This window comes from Phaseolus vulgaris, chromosome 8 (genome assembly GCF_051622355.1).
Source record: "Phaseolus vulgaris cultivar YP4 chromosome 8, ASM5162235v1, whole genome shotgun sequence".
Lineage (NCBI taxonomy): Eukaryota > Viridiplantae > Streptophyta > Magnoliopsida > Fabales > Fabaceae > Phaseolus > Phaseolus vulgaris.
In genome coordinates, this window is record NC_143505.1 from 17,546,011 (window position 1) to 17,572,788 (window position 26,778).

The following is a 26,778-nucleotide window of genomic DNA, read 5'->3' on the forward strand; positions in this document are numbered from 1 at the left end:
TAAATTTTTATTTTTAACATATGTATAAGCCGATTTAAGATTCAATTTATGAAGAAACTTAATTGATTTTTATTTTTTTTTACTTTCTAGAATCAAACCAAAGCTTTTCTTAGAAGTCAAAAATTTATGTTTTCTCCAGTAGTTTCAATTGAACCATATCTAATTAGGATTATATCAACACTTTGGAACCACTTTTAAGTACTATTATTTGTGATGAATAAAGAGAAACAACCATCAACCACTACTTTAATGTTTTAATTCCTTAACAAGGATATCAAATAGGGTAGGATCAAATGATACATATATATTAAATTATAACTTAGGTTGAATTATAAAAACTCTTTTATATAAATATTGATTGATTGTTTAACTGAGACTAGTGTGTAGGCCGACCTTTCAAATACATTTGTGATTTGTGATCATAGAATTAAATAATGTAATTCCTTTCCTTTTTTTTTCAAATAAATATGTAGAACAAATTAGAAAAGGTTAAGAAGGATATTAAGACTTTGGATGAATTCATAAAATGATATTATTATTAGATTTCATCAATTAACATTAAGTAAAGTTGTTTAACATATATATAAACTACTATTATTAAAAATTTAAGTGTGAGTTTGAGTCTTACATTGAGTAAAAATGACAAAGTTAAGAATATATAAGGAAAAAGACTCAAATACAATGTCTTTGTCTATGCAATCATATTGAATATTTTTATTTTCAATTTCAGACCAATCAAACCAAGGTTCTTTCAACAGTTCAAACAACATGCTTAGGAATAAATGATCATTTTTTTTAATACGAGATCTCTCTATGAATGTATTTAATAAAGATTTTCATTCTAACTTTTCAAAAGTGATAGTTAACCCCTCCAAACATAATCCATTTTATTTTCTTCATAACAGTAGTTAAACAGTTTAACAAGCGATTGTAGACCAAATCGTCTAACAACTGTATTTCATCATTTTCATTTAAGTTTTTGTGTCTTTAGTTTACATTGAATTTTATTTTCATATTTTTAATATTCTGTCATTTACATTTTAGTCATTACATTCTTAGGTGTTGCTAGACGGTTCATTAGACGATTGTCTATATACGATATAGTCTTCAATATATATGCTTAACTTTTTAGTTCATCTTACATTTCAATTTCAATTCCTCCCTTATCAATTTGTGAAATAAAGAATACACACAATGATTCTTGTATGACATGTTTCTAAAGTGACCTAGATTGATCCTATACCACTTTAGGAAAAACTTAGTTTTATTTTGAAAACCTAACGTGATTAGAGGTTCATAACTAATGAGTCATTCAGAGTGTTTTTTCCCAAACTGGACAAAAACATGAGACCATATAAGCTAGATAACCTTTTTAGAATTGTGAGGAAGCGCATGCAAAATGGTTGATGGCATGAAGCAACTTTTAGCACATCTTTAGAGAAATCTGTGATATAGTCGTGTGCTCTTGAGATTTAGATAATTTTTATTTAAATTTTTGTTAAAAAATTTATATTTTTATTGAATGAACCTTTTCTTATAAAATTATTTTTCTTAAATTAAAGAAATTAAAAATAACTCATGTAAGATCTCTCTATTAAATATATGTTAACATAATATAAAGTATAAAGTAAAAAATAAAAATAAAACTATTTTTATCTTATATATATATATTATGTTCAAAATCAAATAAAATATTAATGAAAGAGTTTAAATTTTGTTATATTAAAGAAAAAATTACAAAATATCTTAAAGATAATGTGGGACTATAAAACTTATAAAACTTATAAAACTTAAATTAGGACATCTTAAAATAGTGATGATGTGATATTTTTTACAACATAGTATAGCAATATGATCTTAGTGTGGGTGGCATAGGATCAAAATCCTTACCCGGTGCGGTTCTTACAACTACGAAAACTAGTCAGCATCGCAGGTTTTGGAAGGTTTAAAGCCCTAATCTGGCCGTTAGTTACCAGCCATTTCACTGTACTCTGAAAACGGTCTCCAAGAAGAAACGAATCAGGTACGCACAAATTCAATCCTCATCTCATCAATTTCCAAACCTACGTGCTCCCTTTCCCCGTCAACCTATGACTTCGTTACCTTCACTCTTCGCTCTCTCACTCGCATTCTTTCGTTCTCCTTTCAATTTTGCCTTCTCTTTTCCTACTATCATTGCAACGAACCTCAATTTTGTTTCACCGCCATTGTTTCCCCCAATATCTATTTTGTTTTGTACGTTTTAGTTACGATTAGTGGATTACGCGTTATTTACTAGGATTCTTGAGGCTTCCGGAGTTGTTGTAATTGTTTCACACTTAGAATGCGAATGTCTCCTTTTGTTTCTTTTTCGCTGTTAACTTCACTAGTGTGCCTGTCAGGGGTAATTCATCCTAGTTTACTATTTGAATATTGAATTGTTCTTGAGTTTATGGTTGTTTGGTTTTTGATTTTTGCTTTTTTTTACATACTTTCTGTTTTTTTTGGGGTTCAGGTTGATCAAATACGCCTGTAGGGGTAGTGCAATGTGTTGAGTGTGGAGCCACAACGTTTCTATCAATGGCAGAATGTGTGGCTTCCGCATTCTGTGTTAAGCTGAATACTCAGAGAAGGCTAGTTACTGGGAGAGGCTTCTCGGGTCAGATTACAAATCTCAAGACTGTTCCAAGGTTTCACTCCTCTCAATCATACATTTTTTAAAGAGTTTTCCTACTGTTTTTTTTTTCTCCTTACATGTGTTTTTAGGTCTTCTATTTCCTCCCTCCAGCACTTGAAGGAGGCACATTAATGAGAATTCTGAGAATTAGCTTGTCGTAAATCTTGGCTAGCACATTTTTAGACATTTAAAAGTGAATTCTTAAAGTTCGAATTCGCCTTCATAGTGTGGATAGAAAATTATAGTGCGTTTCATAGAAACCTGGATTTCATTTCGTTGCATGGTTTTTTGCCTATAGTAGATTCTAAATACATTCCACATTGATGATTCTGCTAATTCACCCTGTTTTTAGTTATATGTAATGTTGATTGGTGGGAAGGATCAGTTTCCCAATAATGCAATAAACAGTGATCCTTGTTGCTTTTCATGCCAGCTATTTTGAATTTGGCAGTCTGACCTTTTAATATTTCTCTTGTTCAGAAAGTGTTCCAGAAGTGTATTTAGGGTCACATATTTGAAATTCACTACACGTACTCGGGAGCTTCCTTTAAAGTGCATTGGTTTAGGGGCTTTGGTTGACTTTGATGGTGCAACAACCTCTAAATTGGTTCCAGTTGTTGACCAGATGCTTTTGATGGGCAGTATATTTCTTACTTATATGGCTGGAGTAATTCCTGTTGAGAGATCTCATGCTAGTTATCAAAAGACTAATTCTGATAAAAATGTTTTTCCTGAAAGCTCAGACATTTCTGGTAGGTAAGGGTAAGCACACCAAGATGTCAAGGTTGAATTGTTTTTATCAGTTTAATTTGATGAATATTTTGTTTGGTGGGTTGAGAAAGACCTATTGTCTATTTCTAACTACAGGAGAGCTTTTGTGTCTTTTGCAGTTCAGCAAAGCAAAATTATGGACTTGAGTCAAAGTATGTACTAAATGTGGTGAGAGGAAAAATTTTGAATTCTCTAAATGCCTTGGAGGACAAGGCTTATTCTGGAGACATCATCCTTCAATCTGCCAAGAAACCCTTGAGTTTAAGTGCTGTTGCTAGGGGTCCAAAGTTAAGGTTGCTTTGGGCTGCTTTTCAGCAAGTTGAAGAAGAGGTAGGAATTGTCTTTATTTTCTTCAATATTGTCATATGCTATATTATGTTGTTTTGGTATAATATAGAATTTTGACAAATTGGAGTGAACATTGGATCTGTTCTAATTAATCTTTGAAATGTTTTTTCTAAACATGTCTTGGATACCATACCTTTTTATTGAGCTAGTGTTCAAACGTCTGAATAAGATTAATATATTGGGGAATATCTTTCTTCTATACGTATTTATTTGAATGAAATCTTAATGAATGCTATATAACTATTTTTACTAATATCCAAATAACTCCTTTAGTGATTCAGTTGCTTCGTTCTAATATATAGATGAATTCTCAATTTTTAACTTGCCTACAAAACTTGACTACCATATGTTATCTCGAAATTAAAAATAATACTCCCAAAGTTTGATTCTCTATTGCTAATTTTCCCCCTTGTAATATTTTTATGAACAAAATTAAAATGCAGGCCTAAATGATTAAGTAGGTGTATGCTATTTTTTCAATTATTTTATTGCTATTATCAATTGTTTAAAATTGTTTTCCAGGTCAACAATATCATAAGCATTTCCAGAGCTGTTGGTATGGATGGTCTGTTTGGAAGGTTTTCAGAAATAATTCAGCGGTCCTGTCACCCTATCTGTGCTGCGTGGCTGGAAAAGGAATTTTTCCTTCTAAAGGGAAATGCTGACAAGGTATTTATTGAAAGTATAATATTACTCAATACTTAACTTTTGTCGTTACAGCTAGAAGTCTAGGTTGCATATATATGGGTACAGCTAAAACTCTAAAAGTACAATAAGGGTGCGAGTGGGAGGATATATTATATAGAAATATAAAACATAAGACAAGTAAGTAAGATAAATGCTATTTCAACAATGTTCTAATTTCAGGTTTTGGACAAAATTCCAAAAAATATCAGATAGTCCAATTCGGGTTTTCCAAAGTCAGGAGTTTACTTTAGATGGAGAAAAAGTGTAGAATTATAATCATTGATTTGAAAATTATTAATTGAGATTGCGGTATTATGCATGTGCATGTATATAGCAATTCTCAAGATAAAATATTGCATTGATTTTGCAATCAAGGACTATAACTCTACACATAAAGAACGCTTAGAAGAGCTGAATTCAATGTAAGAATGGATATATGAAGAGGGCACAAGATTTGAAGGGGTGGAACAATTTGTTTCATTTAGGGAGTGTTTGACCCAACCGTTTTGAGGCTTGTACTTTCCTTGAAAGGAGAAGGTAGGTCAATTACAATTCTAGATAAGTTTTTTCTTACCCTTAATGAATACAAGTGCAAAAGGTACAACTTCTATTGAAGCTAACGGGAGGTGCTTCTCTTTTTATGCTTTGTTTGGATCAGGAATAAATCAAGGAAGAGAGAAATAAGTGGGACAGAAATGAAAAAAATAGAATAGAAATCATTGGGTTTGGGTGGACAGAAAAATGAAAGAAAGAAGTGGATAAATTGCTCTTGTTTGGATGAGTAGAAGAGAGTGGAAATAAATAACTAAATTATATGATATTTTTATACTAATTAAAGAAATAAATTTAATCCAAAAACTTCAAACTTTTAACTTTATTATTTTTTCCCTAACACGAATTATTTATTATTAAAAACTGTTATCCAATATAATTTATTAAGTTTTTAAATAACAAAACAAAAAAGTGAAAACTTGGGGCTCTTCTGCCCACTTTCTCTCCAACTTGGGGGTTGATTCTTTTTGGGTTCTCAGAGAAAGGCCTATCCTTCCTATTTCCTTCCATTAAACAGATAGTGAAACTATAGTTTGACATTGTTTTTAGGAACTTGCATCTATGATACTTGAAAAAGTGAAAGGAGATAACACTGTTGTTGAGAGCATTGCAAGGTCTGGCAAGAAAGATCTGTATTCAGAATTACTTTGGTATCTTACTTTTGATTCTCCCAGGTAAAAGCAACCTTATTATCTATTTTTTTTATTCATTGTTTATCTATTTCGTGTGCATTTTCTAAATTCAGGATCTACAAATCTGGCCTTGTATACTCAGGAAATCTGTTTTAGATCAATGATTAGTGTCCATATTGACATATTTTGTGTCCATGGCTTGCCATTTTCCTTTGAGGAGCACCCCCCCCTTATGCCATTTTTTCTTTTAATCCACTTTAAGTTTTGAAATTATATTGTTGTAGGGTAAACCCTCAAGTTGGTCCTCCTAAGTTATGTGTGCATGAGCTCATAAGTCTTTCGAAGATTTATAATCCAAGCTAGTCCCTCAATTTAAAACAACCAAGTTTGTCTTTAAGTGACTAACTTTGAGGAAAGACTAGTTTAGAACAAAAATCTTTGGCAGACTACTGTGCTGATGTGTAACTGTGATGGACGAATTTGAATATTCCTTTCTTAAAAGTAATCTTCTGATTTAAGAGACTCACCAGTCATCCATCTATTATCAGGGAGGATTGTTATTATGATTCGTGTATATTTGCTGTGCATGGGATTTCAATTTTAGAAGACTTAGTGGTAGCTCTAGCAGATGGGGTTGCAAGCATATATCTGGAGTTCAATTCGGTTGATAGTGATGTGTCAAGTAAAACCAATAGCTTGGATATGTCATTATGTGCTTTATCCACCAGAGAACTCCAAAAGCTACGTAACGAGGTACTTAATGTAGTTTTCAAATTTCAAGCGTGGGGGTCTCATTTCTGTTTTTTGCCCATGGTCATTGGCTGCCCACAATGAGTTGTAAGAACTGAATGTGTAATACTTTTCTGAGAGAAGTTTCCACTATGGTTCCTCAACTCCTCTGTAAAAAGTAATTATTCACTTAAAATAAAGTTCTCCATCTTTTGTTGAAGAATGTGTTTTGGAGTTATAGCAAAATTATTTTCAGAAAATCAACTGAACTGAAATTGTCACTGTTCTATTTTGATATTCCCACAACTTATGTTTTCCTGATATTATCCCTGTTTTATTTGATATTCCCATAACTTTGTTTTCCTGATATTTAGTAGTATAGGGAGAGAACAGGTAATATTGACAGTTTATATCTGCTCATTTAGTCATGGTTAACTTACATGTTTTTTTTTATTCTTATCCTACCAACCAAAATATACATCTTTAAAATCACGAATTTTGTAACCTGAAATTTATTACATGATATACGTGGTGTGTGAGATAGATAAGTAGATAATGACAAAGTTTATTAAAATAATTCTTTATCGACACAAAATATGTATTTCTTGCATTACTTTTAAAAATTAATGTCGGATAAAATGATACATTTTAACTAGCTTTTGGTGATTCATTTCTTACTAAACTCTTTTTTGGCACCCAAACCCAATAAAGTGGAGAGTCAAATGTATTGTGAGATTTACCTATTTCTGGCGGCATACATTTATTATTTATTTTAAATTTTGTATGAAATTTCACAGACTTTCGGTGATATTCTTGTTATCAGGTGGCTTTGAATCAGTGGTTGTGCCACAACATGGACACAGTAGTGTCAATGTATGAGGATCGTTTCGACCTGTGTACTCTTGAGAGCAAACCCATTGATCTAACAGACAGTATTCAGATCGAAGAGCAAAATTGGTGGAAGAAGCTTACCCAGCAAAATTCAAAAACAACGTCACCTGAATTACATTGCATTGAGATTAGCCATTTCTCAATGCCTGTGAAGCGGACCAAGGAATTAAGAGCCCTAACAGGATGGTATATTTTCTCTTCACCCGTTATATTCATGCTTAATTAAATCTTGTCACTGCATTTCTCATTATGTTTGTTTAGACACTGTTAGAAAAATAGGTTTGACTTCATGAGGGGTGAATTGAAATTTAAAAACTTAACACTTTCTCAGAAAGAAAACTAAATTCAGATTTTCTTTGGATCAATTAACTCAGGAAAGTCTTGATCAAGATCTTTGAGATGTATTATCAATTTGTTTATATCCTAGATGTACAAACAATAAAATTCATATGCTCAAATGTGAAAGAGTTGGAGATCAAGAAGAAAAATGCAGAAGTTTATACAGGTTCACTTCCCAAAGAACCCTAATTAAGGCAGTCCACTAACTTCAAGTTTTTACAGACACTTCAAGTTTTTCAACACTTTACACTATTGAATCCTACAAGATCATACAACACTTGTGAAACCTTTCCACTGGCAAGTCTTGATAACCCTAATCAAAGAAAACAAATTTGGAACAAAATCACCTGGACAATGAAGTTTAAGAAAATTCCCTCTAGAAGCAATGCTTAGTGATTCACACCAAGAATGAGATGCAACACTTAAAACCTGATCTTTAGAAAGATTTTTCAAAATGAGAGCTCCAAGAAAGTTCTTCAATAATAAAGTCTTCAATTCAATTTGTAAAGAAGTTACTTGAAAAACTATTTTTGAGTTTTCTATTTGAAGAGAAAAGGTAGAAATCAATTTGGCTTAACTGATATTTTCAACTAGTAGAAAATCTGTTTCAATCCATTGAAACACTGTGAATTGAGTTTGAAAAGAATTTTCAATCGGTTAAAACGAGTTTCAATCCATTGAATTCACTTGAATTGACTTCTTTAGTGATTATAATCGATTGATTCAAATTCTAATTGGTTGAAACAGTACGAATTTGGTTTTTAACAAAAATTCCAAGATTTTGACCAATTTAAAACTTGTTTTAATAGATTGAAATGTTTAAACTTGTGTTTTTTTACTAAGCAGGGTATATTTCAATTAATTAAAATTTCTTGACTTTCATTTAAACCAAGTGAAATAATGTAAAAATTCTTGAAAACAATTTTAGCACATAATATATGAATGTCAAGCATCACATCACACCCTCCCTCAAACAAACCTTAAACCTAAGAATTATAATTCAACAAGACTCGAACAATAAAATCATCAAATCTGTATCAAGGTTGAAGCAAACTTCAATTCTTCATCTTCAAATGGTTGGAGACATCAAATCATACCTTCAAATCTATCAGACCCTGCCTGTCCAATTTTTTCAACTGAGTTCCACATTTTGTGTGTGCATAATGTAGTCGTTATTGCCAACTATTATCTAAATTAGATTGTTTGGCACATGCTTTGCTAATATATTGTTGGGTTTAACTTGGAAAATAAGGTCCCTTTTCTACTGTTGGGTCCAAATTAGACTTCTAAATGCTTAGCAAATGATATATTTTAGCTTCTGTCAGCTGGAAGGAATGGTTTTGAATCGAATGAGTAATTGAAATTGTACAAGCACTGCATTGGTTAATGATTTATTAGTTGAACCAGTAGTAATTAAATTAATATTTTAAATAATAAAATAATATAAAATTCTAAGAAAATCTAGATACAAAAATTGTAAATTACTAAAAATAACTAAATTATGTTTTACAAGAGAAAAAAATAATAATAACTGGTAAAATAATTTATATCAATGCATAATTTTTAAATGCGTTTTTTTATCTTAAAATATTTTACATTAAATTAAAAAAATTAAATTATGATTTTTTTTAAAGGCCGGTGCAATGTGGTTTTCTGCACTGGTTTTGGTCTGGTTTGAAGCGATTTGCACTGGTTTTGGGAAGATTTGTTTCTTATTTTCGAATTAACTGACCGGTGACCAGATCAACTCCTGGTCTTATTTTCGAATTGGCTGGTCCTGTTTTCAAAACAGAGGTTGCCATATTTGCAAGGTTAAAATGAGACATCGTCGGCATGCAAGACAAAACTGTTAACTGTCAAATTTGGATGGTAGTTGATTGTAGGAATTACATTGAAACGCAGTTGGCAGTGTCTAAATGTGACGAAGGTTAGAAACTAAGATGAGCATAATAGTGTTTGGATTAACTTAAATACTGCTTATAATTAAAATTGTATAGCAGTCGTAAACCATTACTTTGAGTGTATTGGCTATTTTCTGTTGTACTATTTCATTAATCCATGTTTTTTTAATTGAATTTTAGACTTTTTTTGGTTTTTATAATTTTTTTAAGGAAATTCAGGTTTAACCATCTGCTTCTATTTTCTTTTTATATTTTTTCTTACATATTTTCAAAACTTTTATATTGTTTTTGGCCCGTGGACCATATTATTAGTCTGTGGATGAAGTGTGTTGGATGCAATCCATGCAAAATATCGTCCTATTGGTTAGCAGGTTAGCCCCGTGTAGTTCATTTAAAGGTGGACTAAAATGGATCAGAGTAGCTTATATATCTATCTTCCTGTTATAATTAAACAAGGCTCTTTTAATTTGAGCAATTCGGGTATATCTACTCTTAAATTTTAGCCTGTTAAGATCTTGATACTTTACAAGAAATAAAGGTACACGCTCCCACCCTTTCTCACTTTAGAAACACTCGTTTTGGAGAAACTTTCATTCAGTAAGTATAATTGGTGTTAATTTTTATGTATTGTAGGCGATATTCCTTCAGCCTTTTCCTGGAGTTGTCTGACATCACCATGCCCATAATCAGAGCAGTTATTGATAAAGTGAGTGATGCTATCTCATTCTTTTTAGTTAGCTTGATTGGGAGATCTTTAGGACTCATTTATACAGGCATTAGGCAGTCTCTCAAATGGAAGTGAGATAACCGGTACACTTGTGTTGTGTTGTCTTGTAGTGCCATCAATTTTTCATCATTGTTTTATCTTTCTTTTTGCTTCATTCCACAGTGGCATTTACAACAGAATTGTGGTTTAGATTCCATCAAATGGAAAATATTTCATTATTTCCATTCATCTCCTTTTCGGTCGTCTCATGCATAGTTATTATTTATTTATATTCTATTTCCGGTTTTACATTTTCAATACAATGCAAGCAAAATAGGTTTTCTTATCTATATCTATACTCCTACACATGAATGAGGATACTATTTTAATGTTAACATTTTTCTTGCTATTTTGCTTGTATTGTTGTAACTATTTCTATTTATTTATTTATTTTGGTAACTGTTTTTGTTTTCCTATTAGACACATTTATGTTCCATTAGTTTGAATAATGAAAATGTGATTTTTTTTTAATTTATAGTTAAAATATGTATTTAATTTATATATTTCTATTTATTTAATTTAATTGTAGTTTGAAACAGAAACTTGTGATCGCTATAGGTATTTATTATTTATTTAACTGGCTTGATAATCATGAAAGCTTATTTATTTCGAGATAATGCCAAATTTGTTATTAAAGGTTCAAAGTTGGACGGGATATCAATATAGTAGAATATGGAGGCTTTTTCTTCAATTTATTTTGCAATATCTGCAATTTTTAAACCGATTCAGCTTACTCAACAATCAAATAACATTGCAAATATCAAAGAGATCTAATTAATTGTTTTTAAAAATGGTTGATGAACCAATAGATTGCTTTTAACATAAATATAATATAATGTTTATTAGTTCATAAAATATTTAAAAAAGGCTTAAAACTTTTTGCTTTTTAAAGTTGCAAAAGGAATTGTATCTTTGCAAATTGTCTCCCAATTTACAAAATGTCAAGAATTTTATCTTGACTTGTTTAAACTATAACAAAAGATAATTTTGTGCTGATATTTCTTTTAACCCACTATAATTAAGATAATTTTGTTGACAAATACTTTTTCAGATGTTCCAATTAAATTTAAATTTTCAACACCAACCAATATCTCATGTATAAGATAAGATCACGACCAAACTTGTTAAACGTAAGACGTGCAAATTCAATTTTAAGCACTATCAACGTCTTAAATGTAACATGATCACACTCTGATGGGTGATTGATTCACTCTAGCAATAGTCCTTTTGTCAGTCCTATTTGGATTATATATTTTTTTTTCATCGAAGAGCATAGAAGAGAAATAGATCCAGATGAAAGAGAAAATGTAGACAGATTTAGAAAACATTTTTTTTAGATTATGCAATCATTTTTTTGAAATTTATTTTCAGATTTAATTTTTTGGAATTTATTTCTTGAACTATATTTTTATATTTTGAAATTGTTTTTCAGAAATTTTGATTTCCCAATTTTATTCTGAAATTTTATTTATAAAATACAAAAATCTATTATAGATTTACTTTTTTAATTTTTTTTATATTTTAGATTTTTAATTCCAAAACAAAAGGTAACTTTGAAAATTTTAAAATATATCGAGTGCATGTCATAATTCATCGGGGTGCAGGAAGAATTAACTTTGATAACTTTGGAAGAAGATTATAAAATGATAAGCCCACTTTTTTGACATGCCTAAAAATCTTTAAGGGCAATTACTAGGGCTTCACCCTCCATAATAACGAGTGTTTCTTCTTGTATTTTTTATATATTCTTCTCTCTTTCATAAATTTTCGTATTTCAAAAAATATTCTTACGTAATATTCTAAATTATATACTTCAAAAGTTATTTTTAAAATTCGTAATTAGCTTCTGTATTACATAATCCAAAAGTCTTTTTTTTTTCCGAATACATAATCCGAAATTTTTTTTCTAACTTTCAGATTATGTAATTTGAAAGTTTTTTTTTTTTAAATACATGAATTATATAATCCAAAAACTATTATCAAATTTAGACTTTCGGATTATATAATTCTGAATTATATAATCTAAAATATGAAGGTGACACAAAAAGATAAAAAAATATTTTCATATATATGGGGTGCTATATTTTATATGGGGTGCTAGATGGAGGTGCAGGAAGAAACAGTCCTCCATAATTAGTGCACTGTGAATTATCAAAGACAAAACCTTCTAAAAATGACTATAATCATATTATAATTATAGAGTATTGTACTACATCTCAGTTTTTTTTTTTTTTTCATTTCGAACAAAATTTTGATTGGAGGTATGATTAAGTGGTTGATGAAGCATCACTATCCAAAGTTTGGAAAGAAACCAAAATTTGATTATAGGGAAATGGACATCTCTTTAGGTCACATTAGAAGAATGCTTTGTAATCAAACATAATTATAATATCATCTGATGTCGGAAATTATTGTGGTTTGTGTGGACCACAAGAAGTAACCACTTTACTGTCTTTATTGCACGGTTGCGCATAATCAAACTGTAGTCAATTCATGTTCATATATTGTCTAGGTAATAAAATCAAATCTGCTACAGAAAAACCAACACTACAATTTTAAAAGTGAATTTTGCTTTTTCTCTTTCTAAAATTATAACATCAAACATTTTTAAACTGGATCTTATCAATGCTACAAAATATGATACCCTCTCATGATTAAAACTTTAGATATTTTAGATGTGATAATTTTAATTATGTTAATATACTTAACATTTACATGATAGTCATAGAATGTTGTTTAATTTGAGATAAAAAAATCCAAAAAAAGATGTGGTTTTATTTTTTTGCAATTTTTTTTTGAGAAACTTAAAGCTAGAACATTTAATATATTTTTTTATTCGGATTATATATAAAGGTCTATAAATGCTTAATATTCACCCATTTTGAGGATAGTGGACCTTGAATATGAAGATTGTAAAGAAATGTCAAATTACTTTCATAAAGATGATTTCACCACGATATAAATAAATTTTAAAATCTTCATTATATTCTTATTAGTCCTTTTAAAACATCTTTTAATATTTAAAATATTTATGATTGTACATATCATCATTTTCTTTTTAACATGGTAACTAATGAGTTTACTGCATTTAAGTATTAACACAAGGTACAGAATACTCGTTTAGCTATCAAACAGTTTCCATCAAATCTTTTCTTTTGAAAAGGGACACTTTTTTTTTGGAATAAATGATTAATTTAGTCTTTATAGAATTGTATTACATTTTTATATTAATTCCTAGAATCTAAGAAATTTTTCAGAGTTTCATTAAAGTCTTTAATTTTTATTTTCATTCTGGTCATTACTCCAACGACTTAATTAGTAATATTATTTTTACAAACTTAGATAAAATGTTAAAATTTTGATGAACTTCTTCAAATTTTTCTTGGGTTTTAACTAATACATCAAAAGAGATACAATTTGAATAACTAAATTAGTTTTTATACCCATTTCAAACTTAGAAGGAGAATTGTAGGACCTTAACTTTGTGTAGTGTGTAATGTCCACTAATGGAGCAAACATTTATGGCCATTGTCACTTTTTGTATTTTCCTTTTGTCCTTTCCTTTGTGTAATTTAGTCAACTGAGAACAAAATTTTACCCACAATATTTTATAATAGAATAAAATATGTTGCCAATAACAAGGTAAAAGATTCATTATCAAGAAAGATTGCACACTAATTGACTATTAAGAATGAATGAATAATTAATTCATTATTTTTAATTTTTTGTTTATTAATTTTCTAGTCACTTATAATGGATGTGTGTTGAGACTGTGTTGAATGCACATCTACCTTTTTCTAATATAAAAAATTCAATGACTTGGCATTTTGAACCAAAGAGGTTATCAAAATGATATGACCATTTATTATTTTTAGTAACAGTTTCGTAATTATATTTAAAATATTATAATAAACAAATTTCAATTATTGTTGTAACATTTTTCATATAAATGTTACTATAAATAATATAAACATAAAGTGTTATATTTTATATAGAAATATTATTATAAGTAAAATTAAGCTAATATATAATATTATTTTCTTTAAAATGTACTAAAATAACTTTTTTAATTAAATAAATAAAATAAAATGAAATAGAATACAATTTCTTTGTATTTTTTAAATCATTATTTCACTATAAAATTTTTATTAAATATAAATTAATTTAAAGATACAAAATAATTAGTCATTAATATTTATTAAATTAACACTATTAAAAAACACATATTTCCTGTTAATTTTTTTTTTATAGGAAATACTTATAAATTTTGCTATGAATAATAATTTGCACCAAACTGTTATCAATTTGTTTTTTTTTTTCAAAATGGTTTTGCACAAAATTTATATGAATTTTACTATACTTTTTCTTATTATTTATTTGTTTTTTCATTTGAGTTTACATATTAGAAGCAAAAAAGTTGCTAGTTGTTTTCTGAGTTTTTCATGCATATTTTCTTGGAGAAGAATAAGACTCTAGTTTTACCATTAATAAAATAATTAGACTGTTTAGTAGACTATCTAACAATAAAAATCAAAGTATAAATAATAATAAGAGTAATGTGATATCAACACAAGAATTTTATCTTACTTTACCTAAATCTGAGCTACGTTTAGTCTCCTTAAGTAACTTCTTAAGAGCTTTCACTAACCAACTAGTTACACAAGTATTCTCATATTTCTAGGTTATAACGAGTATTCCTACCTCTTTAGGTTATACTTAACTTTCCCTAAGATTAAGTACTCTCAAAAGAAACAAAAAATACTTTCAAAGAAAGCTCACACTAGTACATCTTCACAAAGTGAAGAATTACAATGATTTCACACACAATCCAGAAGACTAGACACTCTAGTATTTTCAGCAAGATCACTTGTATAACTTGATTTTCTTGGCTTGCCTTACCATTGATCTTCACATTCAATTGTAAAGATATCAGACAATCTATCACCCATCAAATTGAGAGTGTAAGATTTTGATGATAACAAATACTATAAGATGTGTTTTGGTTTATAACCAAGCTCACTCATGTACATGACAATTGGAAATTATATATTAGACGATCATGAGATCGAAGCAGATGATATGAACTAATAGACTTCACAAATAATATATTAGACGATCATGAGAGCCAAGCATATGATATGAACTAATAGGTTTCACAAAGAACATATCAGATGATACACGTTGTGAAGATTCAATATGACAGACGATGCTTTAGGCATGGTAGACATTATCAAAGAACTGAAACTGACAAAAGGATAAACATTTAAGACAATGCAAAGAATAAAAGTTCTAGACTATACCATGAATGCACAATAGATGATGTCTTAGAAGGAAGAAAGATGACGTTACACAAAATCTATTTGACATTGTCAAATACTATATATCCATGATAGATGATGATGTTGAGCGAACAAAATCGTGCTAGAAGAAGTCTTAGTTTGAAAGAGACACACGATATCTTACAGGAACTCGCTAGACGATGTTCAAACTATGAAAAAGCTATACAAAGATATTATAAAGATGATAGATGATGTCTACATAAAAACTTAATGGACCAAACTCGTTATATAGTGTTAGAGAGAGCTAACACAATTGATAGACGCTAAAATCTCTATAGTGCGTTAGACAATGATCAAGTTATACATGTGACAAATGATGATGAGCGTTGGACGATCTTCAAAGGGAAGTTCACAAACTCAGTATTTACATTTTATATATGTTCAAATGATTATCAAATATTTTCATACTTGTTTTGATATAGTGAAATCATTGAAAACGATTTAAATCAAAACGAATAGTTGAAACTAAGAATAAAATGTGTTTGCGAAATTGATTTGAAATACAATGCAAAACTATTTCTATGCATGTGCTTTAATATTTCAAAGAAGAAATATAGTTTCCTATGTAATCATAAATTGTTTATGAATACAATTATGCCTTATGGATCTTATTCAAATATGTATAAGAAAGATTTCAAAAAATAGAGTATATAATTGATAATATATTAAATAGTTTTTCAAATGATATATAAATCAAATTAAATTTATTTACGCTTAAGTGTTTAATTTAAGTTAACCTGGAAAATCTTGATAATATGTTTCTGAATTAATACATGAGAATAGAAAGAGATGATAATTCAAAGATATTAGAATATATTATTTTTAGTGATACTCATGCTCTAATATAAAGGTTATATTGATTGTTGAGATTCGTGAGGAGTTTCTAAATGTGTTTTAAGAACACAAAGACATGTACAAAGACAATATTCATAGTTTCCATACTCAGCATCTGATTGAGATACCATGAAAGTTGATGAACAAGATTACTACGATCAAGCATTAAAGTGTCATTCAGTCACTTCTTAGAGGAAGCACACACAACAAATTCATTCTAAAAGAAATCATGTGACAAATATGTATTCACAGCTCATACCAGAACATTGCAATCTCAACATTTGATACAAGAATGGAAGATTTGCAGTCTTTTATATTTTTGGATCGAAAAGTAAGGGTTCTGAAGAAACAATCCTCCTTATTCGGATGGTACCTTGCATACACAAGAACACACATAAAACTAGAACAAGTTAGTCCAAATAAATTGTATACGAGAAAAAAAAAAGTAAGAACAAAAGAATAAAGTCTAAAAGAGTTATAAATGCACAATTTCCTTGTATTGGAACACTAGTCCCTGGCAACGGAAACAAAAACTTGTTAGCACGATTCGTTCAATGGCAAATGTACCAATCACATAATAACAAGTAGTAAGTAATTTTCATTCTCCCAAAGAACTTGTGCAATACAAAACAATACTTGCAATTGATAACAAAATTAGACAAATGATATTTTCATTAATTGTGTTTTTATTCAAGAAATTAATACTATGAAAAAATAATCAATTTTTTTTGGGATTTTATCAAACAATTAGAATGCGGAATACATTAGAAATGATATGATATGTTATTGTTAGGGTTTGACTTCACCAAACCTCACTCTCATGCATCTAATAACTCAACTTCTTTCCAATTTAATGCTAAAGTCAACCCACAAGTATACTCAAACCCTAATTCCTTAGTAGAATGAGCCTAAGTTTTCCTATTAAGAGTCAATTCTTTGAGCACTTAATAAGCAAACTTGCGTTCACAACAAGGGTTTAAGACAACTAATGAGTCAAGTTCCATTCCAGACACAAGCTTCATTAGGTATTTTGATTCAATTCTAGATTATCAAGAGGTGATTTTGAGAATCAACCAACCGACAAATCCGTAGCCCAGGTGAGTCACAACCCCCTCTCGCCCAAATAAAATGGGATGAATTAAAAAAAAGAAGTTTTTTGGGTGTTATCGGTCCTAGCTGTCCAAATTGGCTTTGCCTTCTTCGGGTTTAGTACCTTTACCTTCCCTAAAAGATATTTTCTAGTGTCCAATGAACCAAATATCAAGTTATGGATTATCAAACCACAACAAGCATTAAGCATAAAAATAAAATACTAACATTGAATGGAAAAAACATATATCAATATAAACAATACCAATTACATGATATTTTAGTTGGTTACATCTAACCCCAACAAAATGGGTTTAGCTCTTCATTGTCATGAAGATCCCAGAAAGTAAAGATGAACAATGGAGGTGATGGAAAATAAAAGAAAAGAAAGGAAGACTCCCAAACCCTAACATAGATCTCTGTGTCCAAACACACATTTTTCTCTCTTCCAAAACCAAAAAATCCCCTTCACTCGAAGGAGAAGGGAGAAATAAGCTTAGGATGCCACGTCAGCAAAAGCAACGTGCAACGCGTGACATTATACGTTGGGCACTATAACCAAGAGTAACTCTCGATCCAACTAGTTCTCAACGTGAGTAATGTGGCGCTCAACGCGAGTAATGTGATATTTTGAAAATTCAACCTTTAACCTTTTATTTCCTCTTCCACACATCATGTTCAATTGTTAAACAAAATATTAATGGAATTAGTGGTATAATTAGATGATAGTAACCAAAATCTAATTTCTTTAAGAAAGATATCAAAATGGGGACTAAGTAAGTTAAAAGTTGAAGAAGAGTTGATTATGTTAATACAAAAATTGACTAAAATAAAGGTAAAAATTAACATTATCATCTTCTTCCTTTAAAAACTTCATATGGTGTAAATTTGAAGATAGGCCTAATTAAAAATTTATTTAAAACATAATAAGTTGTATTTACAATATCAACTCAAAAATATTTTAGTAAAATAGTTTCATTCAATATGGTTCTTGCTAACTCTTCCAATTATCTAATTTTCTTTTCAATAAAACCATTTTGTTGTGATGTTCTTAGAATTGAGAAATTGTGTGAAATATCACATTCTTCACAATTTTTTTAAGGACTCATTTTGAAATTCACTACCATAATACTTCTTTAAAGACTTAATTTTCAAATATTTTTCATTTTAGATAATTTTACAAAATTTATTGAAACTTTTAAAAGCACCACTTTTAGAAACTTGAAAAAAGACTTTATGTACATATAAAGTAGTCATCCACTAAAATTAGTGGACAATAGTTGTTAGAAAAGATGGCTTTAAACTAGAGGAAGGGGGGGGGGGGGTTGAATTGTTTAAAAGAGTTTTCACAAACTTTTCAAAGCTAGAATGAATTTATCTCAGAAACCAATTGATTCAGCAACTCAGTTAGCCAAAACAGCAAGCAAAAGCTGTACTACCAGAAAAATAATTGGTTGTTTCGTAGAAACAATCGGTTGTTTATACTAGCAAACAACAAATAAACTGAATTTAAAGAGTTAGAGATAGAGAGATTGTACACAGTTGTTTATACTGGTTCACTCCAAACTAGAGCTACATCCAGTCTTCTCAGAAACCCTGAGGATATCCACTAAGCAATCACCACTTGATCACTTACACAACAACCAAGAGAATGACCTTGAACACCTCAAGAAACACACTCTCCTTGGCCAACACTAAGATTGCTGATCTTGAACACCTCAAGAACACACAACCAATCTCAACAAACACAGAAACGAATTGTTCAACAGATTACAAAGATTACACTTGTTACAGATGAATATCTGAAATCAATACAAGTAGAATCCTATTCCAGCACCTTGATCAATCACAAACTCTTAAGCAATCTCAGCACTTTGAAAAACTCTTTAGAAAAACTTTGTCAAAAGATTCTTAATCATCAAATATGTTTTTATGAATATATACAAAGATATAGTTTGTTATCAAATCTTAACAAACTCTTAAATTGCTTTAAAAGATTGGTCAAAGCATTTAATGACTAGAGCGTATTCAGTTAAATCATTTAAAGCTCAGTCAAACACAAAAATAGTTTTTCTGTTATGGTTCCAAAATAAACAATCGGTTGTTTCCTCGAATCAATCGGTTGTTTTGGTACTTAACAGTTTTAACCATTCAAAAACAGTTTTCAATCTTTCTCAAAACACCTAAGTATAAACAATCAGTTGTTTCGACAAAACAATCGGTTGTTTCAACTTAGTTTGAAAAACATTTTACTTTGATAAGAATTGAGATGCTAATTGCTTGAGATTTAATACAAGGGTGGATTACAACATATAAACTACCCCAGAACAAAGCTTAAACAAGCACAACAACAACAAGCAAAGCAGAGGCTTCAACATCCTTCAAAGAATTTGGATTCTTCAAAACATTGAATATCACAAGGTTCAACAATAGTTTCTACCCACACTTTTAGTTCTTGATGGACTAAACAAATCCATATGATCTAATTCCAAATGTTTTTTTAGTAGAAACAATTTTCTTTGATTTTAAAGAAACTTTAGTTTGTTTTCCTTTTTATAAGCATCACAAACCTTATCATTTTCAAATTTAAGTGTAGGTACACTACAAGAAAATCTAGAAACCAATTTTAGAGACAAAAAATAATTAGTTGCTATAGTGACTAAATTAGAGACCATTTTAGAGGCTAATTTTTTTTTTGATTTCTAAATTATTTTCTATTATTGTTAAATAATTTTTAAATTGGTATCTAATTAACTACCAACGTTTTTGCTACCAAATTTGGAATCTAAATAATTAGTAATTTAAACCTTGGTAACTAATTAGATACCAATTTAGAAACTATTTAACAATAATAGAAACTAATTTAGAAACCAATATTTTTTTTAGTTTCTAAAATAATTTCTAATTTAGTCACTATAGCAACTAATTATTTTTTGTCTCTAAAAAGTGATTTCTATTTCATAATTTTCTTGTAGTGGTAGATCAATTACTAACTTTTTATGGATGGACTTACTTAGATGTGAAATGTGAATATGATCAACTTTTCTATACCCACTACAAAAAATAGTGTAAAAAATGACGGTTTTATTATGGCAGTTATTAATAACCGCCACAAATTTCAGTATAATACGTCATTTGATTAACCGCCACAATTATCTTTGTATAATACGTCATTTCAGTATAATATGACATTTTTAACTGTCGCAATTACCCTAAAGTTCCCCAGTTTTTTCCCTCCATACACCCTTTCTCATTATTCATTTTTTTTTAAACTTGCTTTCAGAAATTATTATTATTTTTTTAAAACTTACTTTACATTGGAAAATAATATTTTTTTGAAAATTTACTTAGTTTGGAAACCAAACCTTAACACCTCTTTCCTCTCTCCGCTCCACACCCTAACGCTCTTCCCTTTCTTGCTCCACACCCTAATGCCTCTTCTCTTTCTCTCTGCTTCACACGAAACCCTAACGCCTCTTCCATATGGCTACTCCACACGAAACCCTAATGTCTATGTCTTCTCACAAAACCCTCTGTTCTTCACGAAACTAAAGCTCACTCTCGGGTCCGCCATCACCACCTCCATGCAAGGATTCAACACAATCAATCGTTTGTTCAGGTTTGTGCTCGCGCGCCCTAAACTCTATCTTCAAAATCTATTGTTCAAAACCGAGTGTAATCTATCGTTGTTCTTAATTTGTTGTTCTTAATTTGTGAAGCAAATATTGTGTATGGCTTTGCTACTGTGATAAATTTACTGTGTTAGTGTGAAGTGAGGTGAAAACTGGTTCGCTGGTGAGTGTAGTAATTGAGGGTTTGGAGAGGTGGCAACTGGCAACAGTGATTCCATGTTTGAGAATGTCGAGCTTGGTTGTAGTGGTGTTGGCAGGGGAGTTGCAACTGTGGAGGGATTTCTTATGTGAGATTGAAGAAAGGAATATCAAAATATTAAAAAAGAACTAATTATCCCTTCAGATTTTCGCTGGAAATCATTGGATACATCCCTGTTCACTTATAAGTTGAATATATTTTATTGCTCTGGACAATTTAATAGCATATTAGCAATATCTGTTGAATTCATGGTTAAAACTATACTATAGTTGTGGCATATTTTTCATATATTGGTTTCACAATCCTGGGTTTTGTGAATATATTTACAAAGGAAGTAAATTATATTGCAATACATGGTCTAATATTGCTATGGTACAACAGGGGTTGTTTACAAATATAAAATTAGCAATAATCCTCTGTCACTAGTTTTTGTTAGTGACCAATATACTATATTCTGAATTTAGAGACTCTTCATATACACATCTGGTTGTGTTCCCTAGCTGTCTTTGCCTTATGTTTTTTTTTTATGCTAATTACTAAACACTTTATATCGTAGCTGATCTTACATAAATCTCAAATAGTCAGGTGTTGGATTTGAGACTTCTGTTCCATGTTCTTACATACTTTGGTTGCCCTCTCTGCTTTGTTGGTGTTGCATTGGGTTTGTATTTTTTTTAGTTATTTAGCATCTATTGTAAATTACAGTAGTGTGAAAGAGCGGCATTGTTTAATGTGTAATCTATATACTCTTTAGCTTCACAAGTGATGAAGAATTATTCTGATATAAATAATGTCTCTGAATCTAGGCAATTCAAGGAAAAATTGATTTTGTAGTTTTATCATATAAAAACCATAAAGTACAGCATGAGTTTGAACTTTGAAGTGAGGTGAAGAGGAAAATTTCCTTTCTCATAAAAGATATGTGATTATAAGAAAATAGTCCTAACTAAATGGCTAGTCAAAGTATTAAAGTTATTTTACTTTATATATTGTATTTTCCTTTACACGGCAGCAAGTAGAAAGTTGTATATCAAGGGTTGAACAGTCACCGACAGATTCTATGCAAAATGCACTCTCTCCATCATTGAAAGCATTGATTGCTGACCAACTTTTAAGGCACTCAGATAAGGATGTCAAAGTTGTAGTTGCCTCTTGCTTCAGTGAAATAACAAGAATTACTGCACCTGAAGCTCCTTATGATGATGATCAAATGAAGGTGTGCATAATTTTTTTACCACAGTTTATGAATGCACTTGACTATTATCATGCTCTTTACAGAAAAAAAATCAGTAAATCAATTGAATCTTATCGATGAATTTTTCTTGCAGGAGGTCTTTCAATTAATAGTATCATCATTTGAAAATTCCAAAAAAATCATATCCCTACTCTTGCTTTCTGGAGGTGGTGCTAGCAGTGTTTTCAGCAATGGTTGAAGGGTGAAGAAAAGAAGGTGGGATTTGAGAGAGCGGTGGCATGGTAGAGTGAGTTTTAGTTTCCTTTTCTGCAGTGTGACCTTGCATCTTGGTCAATAGTATACTTCTACTTTATTTAATTATCTCCCTTATCCCTCACTCGTTCCTATAATGTTTATATACCCATCCCACCACTTTTGTTTTGTATTCCTCTAGTGAAATTGACAAAAACAAAAAATGGGTGGTTTGGGTTAATGATGGGTTTGATTTGAATTGATCTGGTGGATTTTTCAAGCTTTTTTTTATTGATTCTGCAATTTTCATTTTAGGTAAGTATGACCAGTTATTACGTTAAAGAGTCTTGGCTTCTAGTTTAATCATTTGGAAGGGTGTTCATGAATTACCAAGAAATGAAGAAGGAATTCTAGCCATGCATGCAAGGGTTTCACTAAAAAAATCATTAAATAAAGATAAAAATAATTAGTTATTATATTAATTAATTTAGAAATCATTTTATAAACTTATTTAAAATAATTTTTATTATTAATAAAAATTTATAAATAATTTATAAATTAATATTTAATTATTAAAATTTTAAAATGTTAGTAACTACATGCTTGCAGCAAAGAAAAAAGGCTTTGATTTTATATATAACAGATTTATTGCAGAGGTTGGACCCCACAAAGTGATGAACAATAAAAGTGAAAAGAGAAGTTTGGATAACTTAGAGTCATAGCAAGGGCGGGAATTGCTAGGCAGCACCAAAAGGGTACGTTTGAATATCAAATTTTATAAATTAATGTATTTTGAATATTGCTTAATACAATTCATATAATTCACCAAAAGTCGCTCTCTATTTTTGTTTTCATTTTCATTTAAAGTGACTTAATTCACCAACACTTTGCTTGCATATATTGCTTCAAGAAAAGATATTCCAGAACATTTTGCTGCAAGGGCAACTAATTTGGTTCATGCATCCACCAATGAGGTATTAATATATTTAAATATTTATTGGTGTCTTTTATTTTATAATTATAAACATACAAATTCATTAACTTAAAATTATTTATTTCAGGCATCAAATTATGGAAGTGGTGCTCCATCACCTAATCAAGTAATATGATCAAGTGCTGGAAGCAAAACTAATTAGGGATGTATGTTTTAATTTTAAACTTGATTAGGGATGTATGAAATTTTTATGTGTTTTAATTTTCAATTACATATAAACTTTTGAACATTATTATGTGTGTTTTAATTTTCAATTACATATAAACTTTTGAACATTACTATGTGTGTTTTAATTTTTCAATGAAATGAATGGATGATTATAACTTTATACATTATTTTATTTTATTATGAAAAAGTGGTGGTTAAATTTCATAATTGTATAAAACAGATTATAAAAAAGATTATAAAAAAGTCGTGGTTAAATTTTATTTATTCAGAATTAAAATTACGTTAGTTAAAAACGCTACTATTTACGTATATTATGGCGCCAAAATCTTATTCAATGAATGTAAATTGTGACAGTTATAACTGACACTATTTACGTATATTATGGTGTCAATCTTCTTCAATGAATGTAAATTGCGACAGTTATAACTGACATTACTTACATATAAAAACCGCCACTACTTACACTATGTTGAAAGTGGCGGGTGTTGCGGCGGGTAGCGTAAAACCGCCACATTAAACTTTGTGGCGGCCAGTTCTATGGCGGTTTGGGAAACCGCCACAAGCGTATATTGTGGCGGTTATAACCGCCACAATATACGAAAATAACCGCCACAATTTACACTTTTTTTTGTAGTGACCATAGTTACAAATCCTCTTTCTTGAAAATGAAATAATAAATATGACATGATGATGCATGATCTAAATCTATCATGCAAATGTTGTGAAATCTTTTAGAAATTAACACTACTTGGTGGGAATTTTTATCTAGAATTAAACAATTATTTACCTCAAATGTTACCTTTAAGGCCTTATCATATATTTGACTAATACTCAACAAATTATGCTTCAAACCTTTAACAAGAAACACATTCTATATTTCCATAGATGAATCACCTACATCTCCTACTCCAAATTTTTTTCTTTGTTATTTGTTGAGACCCTAGAAGCCATAAAACCCTTATGGAAGGTCTAATACCAACAAACTATCTATGATTTTTGATGATAACAAAAAACTCAACGTGATTTACTTGGTCATTTGAATTTATTATTTGAACATTCTAATATGTGTTTTGTACTAACTAAAGGATCTTTAGACCATCCCGTAGTATCACTAGATTGATGATAAACGATCTAACACTTTGAATTAAATAAGTAATCAAGCCGTAATGAAAATGTTTTCTAAATATATAACAAGTGTTTTAAAACATATTTGAGACAATTCCTTCAATATTATATATATATATATATATATATATAAGTTTTGGAAAAAAATTATTTAACAAATGATCAATAAATTATACAAAATGAAGAAATAAAATATTTGAGCAATTGTGATTAAACGAGATTAATTATTATATATACACATGTTGTTTGAACTGTTTTCATTACAATTGGAAACAAAAGCCCAAGTGAAGAAGTATACAATATTTTTCTATATAAAGGTTCTTATTAAAGCATTGATGAATGGATTTTTGTAGAAGATCATGTGCAGACGAAGAAAATCAGTCAAAGTTGATATCTTAGCCAAAGAAGTTTTACAACGATCATCTTACAATTCTATATAAAGGACTGAAGACGAAGAAGAAATACACAACAATAATATGCAATTCTTTATATCTTTTAGTGATCATATAATGCTAAATATTCTTTGTGGGTGAGTGAAAATTATTGTAATTCTTCACTTTGTGAAGTAATCCTAGTGAGCCTTAATTGTTCTCTCCTTGAGAATTGTTCTTGTTTCTTTTTGTGAGGTTTTAATCTTAGGGAGAGGTTAAGACAATCTAATCAAGAGTGATTTATGTCATAGATGGAGTTGTTTGTGTACTAGGTTTAATCAATTGATTTGATTAGTGAAACCTCTTGAGTAATTGGCTTAAGGAGAACTACACGTAGTCCATGAGTTTGGGTGAACTAGTATAAAATTTGTCTGTGTTGTTTGTGCTATGAGGAGACCTCAAACTCTATTCAACTCCCATTATAGAGTCAAACATTCTAACATTATTATCAATGTAGGTGACATAATCATTATCATTTAATGTAATGTCTATAAACTTATTTTTGTCACCAATCATGTGTCTCAAATAAGCACTATCAATATACATGATAACTGTCAGATTTCAGTAGTATTTCATATTAAAATACAAACACTTATGAGTATTAATCGATAAAATAAACATAAAATAACCCCAAATTTATGAATTTATACCTTTTTACATATTTTGTGATTTTAATTTGAATAAGAATTATTTATTCCCAAATTTGTGTTAATTTTAGGATTCTAGTAAAGAATGAAGATGATTGGGCAGAAGGATAATATACAAAGCTAAAAAGGGAAAATTAGAGTGCACCATGGACTCACCAAAGCCCGCCCAAACTCGCCTAAGCCAGACGCCACCAGAGAATCTCGCTCAAGCAAGCTCAATCTCGCCCAAGCGAGTTTGCTTCAGTAACGTTGGGCCTTTTTTCGTGCTTCTCACCTAGGCGAGTTCAATAACGCCCAAACGATAAGACACTTAACCCAAACAAATTAGGTTAAATAGGAGGCTTGAGGCACAACCCTAGGTGTGCAAGATTGAGAGGAAAACACCATTGAGTGAATTGTAATCCAATTGGGAGAATAGGAGGTGTTAGAAACCCTAAAGGAGGCAGCCGTCAAGGAGAAACATCCAAAATCTTCTTTTCTTGCTCTCCCTGTTTGTAACAACCATCATGTGTGGCTAATTCTACCATTTAGGATTGAGAGTAATCTCTTCAAACTCTTATGTATTAGGTGATATCTAAAGATAATATTTTTTTCTTTATTGATGATTGGTATTATCATTTTG

At 29.9% G+C, this 26,778-nt stretch overlaps 1 protein-coding gene and 1 long non-coding RNA gene across 8 annotated transcripts; both read left to right on the forward strand.

Annotated features, from left to right (window-relative positions):
• Window positions 1-1,835: 1,835 nt before the first annotated feature.
• On the forward strand, window positions 1,836-10,461 carry LOC137823800 (phosphoglycolate phosphatase). Of its 4 annotated transcripts, none has more exons than XM_068629073.2 (9): window positions 1,836-2,023; window positions 2,495-2,669; window positions 3,137-3,412; window positions 3,547-3,757; window positions 4,298-4,444; window positions 5,564-5,688; window positions 6,195-6,399; window positions 7,199-7,452; window positions 10,140-10,461. In XM_068629073.2, exons 2-9 carry the CDS (start codon window positions 2,560-2,562, stop codon window positions 10,306-10,308), a joined length of 1,497 nt encoding a protein of 498 aa, XP_068485174.2. In that variant the 5' UTR covers window positions 1,836-2,023; window positions 2,495-2,559; the 3' UTR covers window positions 10,309-10,461. The 4 variants fall into 4 exon arrangements, with proteins under 4 accessions (XP_068485174.2, XP_090150446.1, XP_068485175.2 ...); XM_090294320.1 differs by having other exon boundaries at window positions 1,865-2,023; window positions 3,137-3,418; XM_068629074.2 differs by having other exon boundaries at window positions 2,022-2,383.
• A 10,410-nt stretch (window positions 10,462-20,871) lies between these two features.
• On the forward strand, window positions 20,872-23,540 carry LOC150025467 (uncharacterized). 4 transcript variants are annotated; one of them, XR_016514566.1, is made up of 4 exons: window positions 20,872-21,153; window positions 22,378-22,581; window positions 22,694-22,846; window positions 23,446-23,540. It is a non-coding gene; the product is annotated as an uncharacterized LOC150025467 (long non-coding RNA). The 4 variants fall into 4 exon arrangements; XR_016514568.1 differs by having other exon boundaries at window positions 20,897-21,153; window positions 22,694-22,815; window positions 23,446-23,537; XR_016514565.1 differs by lacking the exon at window positions 23,446-23,540 and having other exon boundaries at window positions 22,694-23,416.
• The last annotated feature ends 3,238 nt before the right edge of the window (window positions 23,541-26,778 follow it).

Bases quoted from the DNA above. Each gene is read 5' to 3' on its own strand.
- LOC137823800 (XM_068629073.2), top strand. From the start codon at position 2,560: ATGGCAGAATGTGTGGCTTCCGCATTCTGTGTTAAGCTGAATACTCAG. The intron at 5,689-6,194 runs GTAAAAGCAACC...ATCTATTATCAG, and splicing joins CTTACTTTTGATTCTCCCAG to GGAGGATTGTTATTATGATT. The intron at 7,453-10,139 runs GTATATTTTCTC...TATGTATTGTAG, and splicing joins TTAAGAGCCCTAACAGGATG to GCGATATTCCTTCAGCCTTT.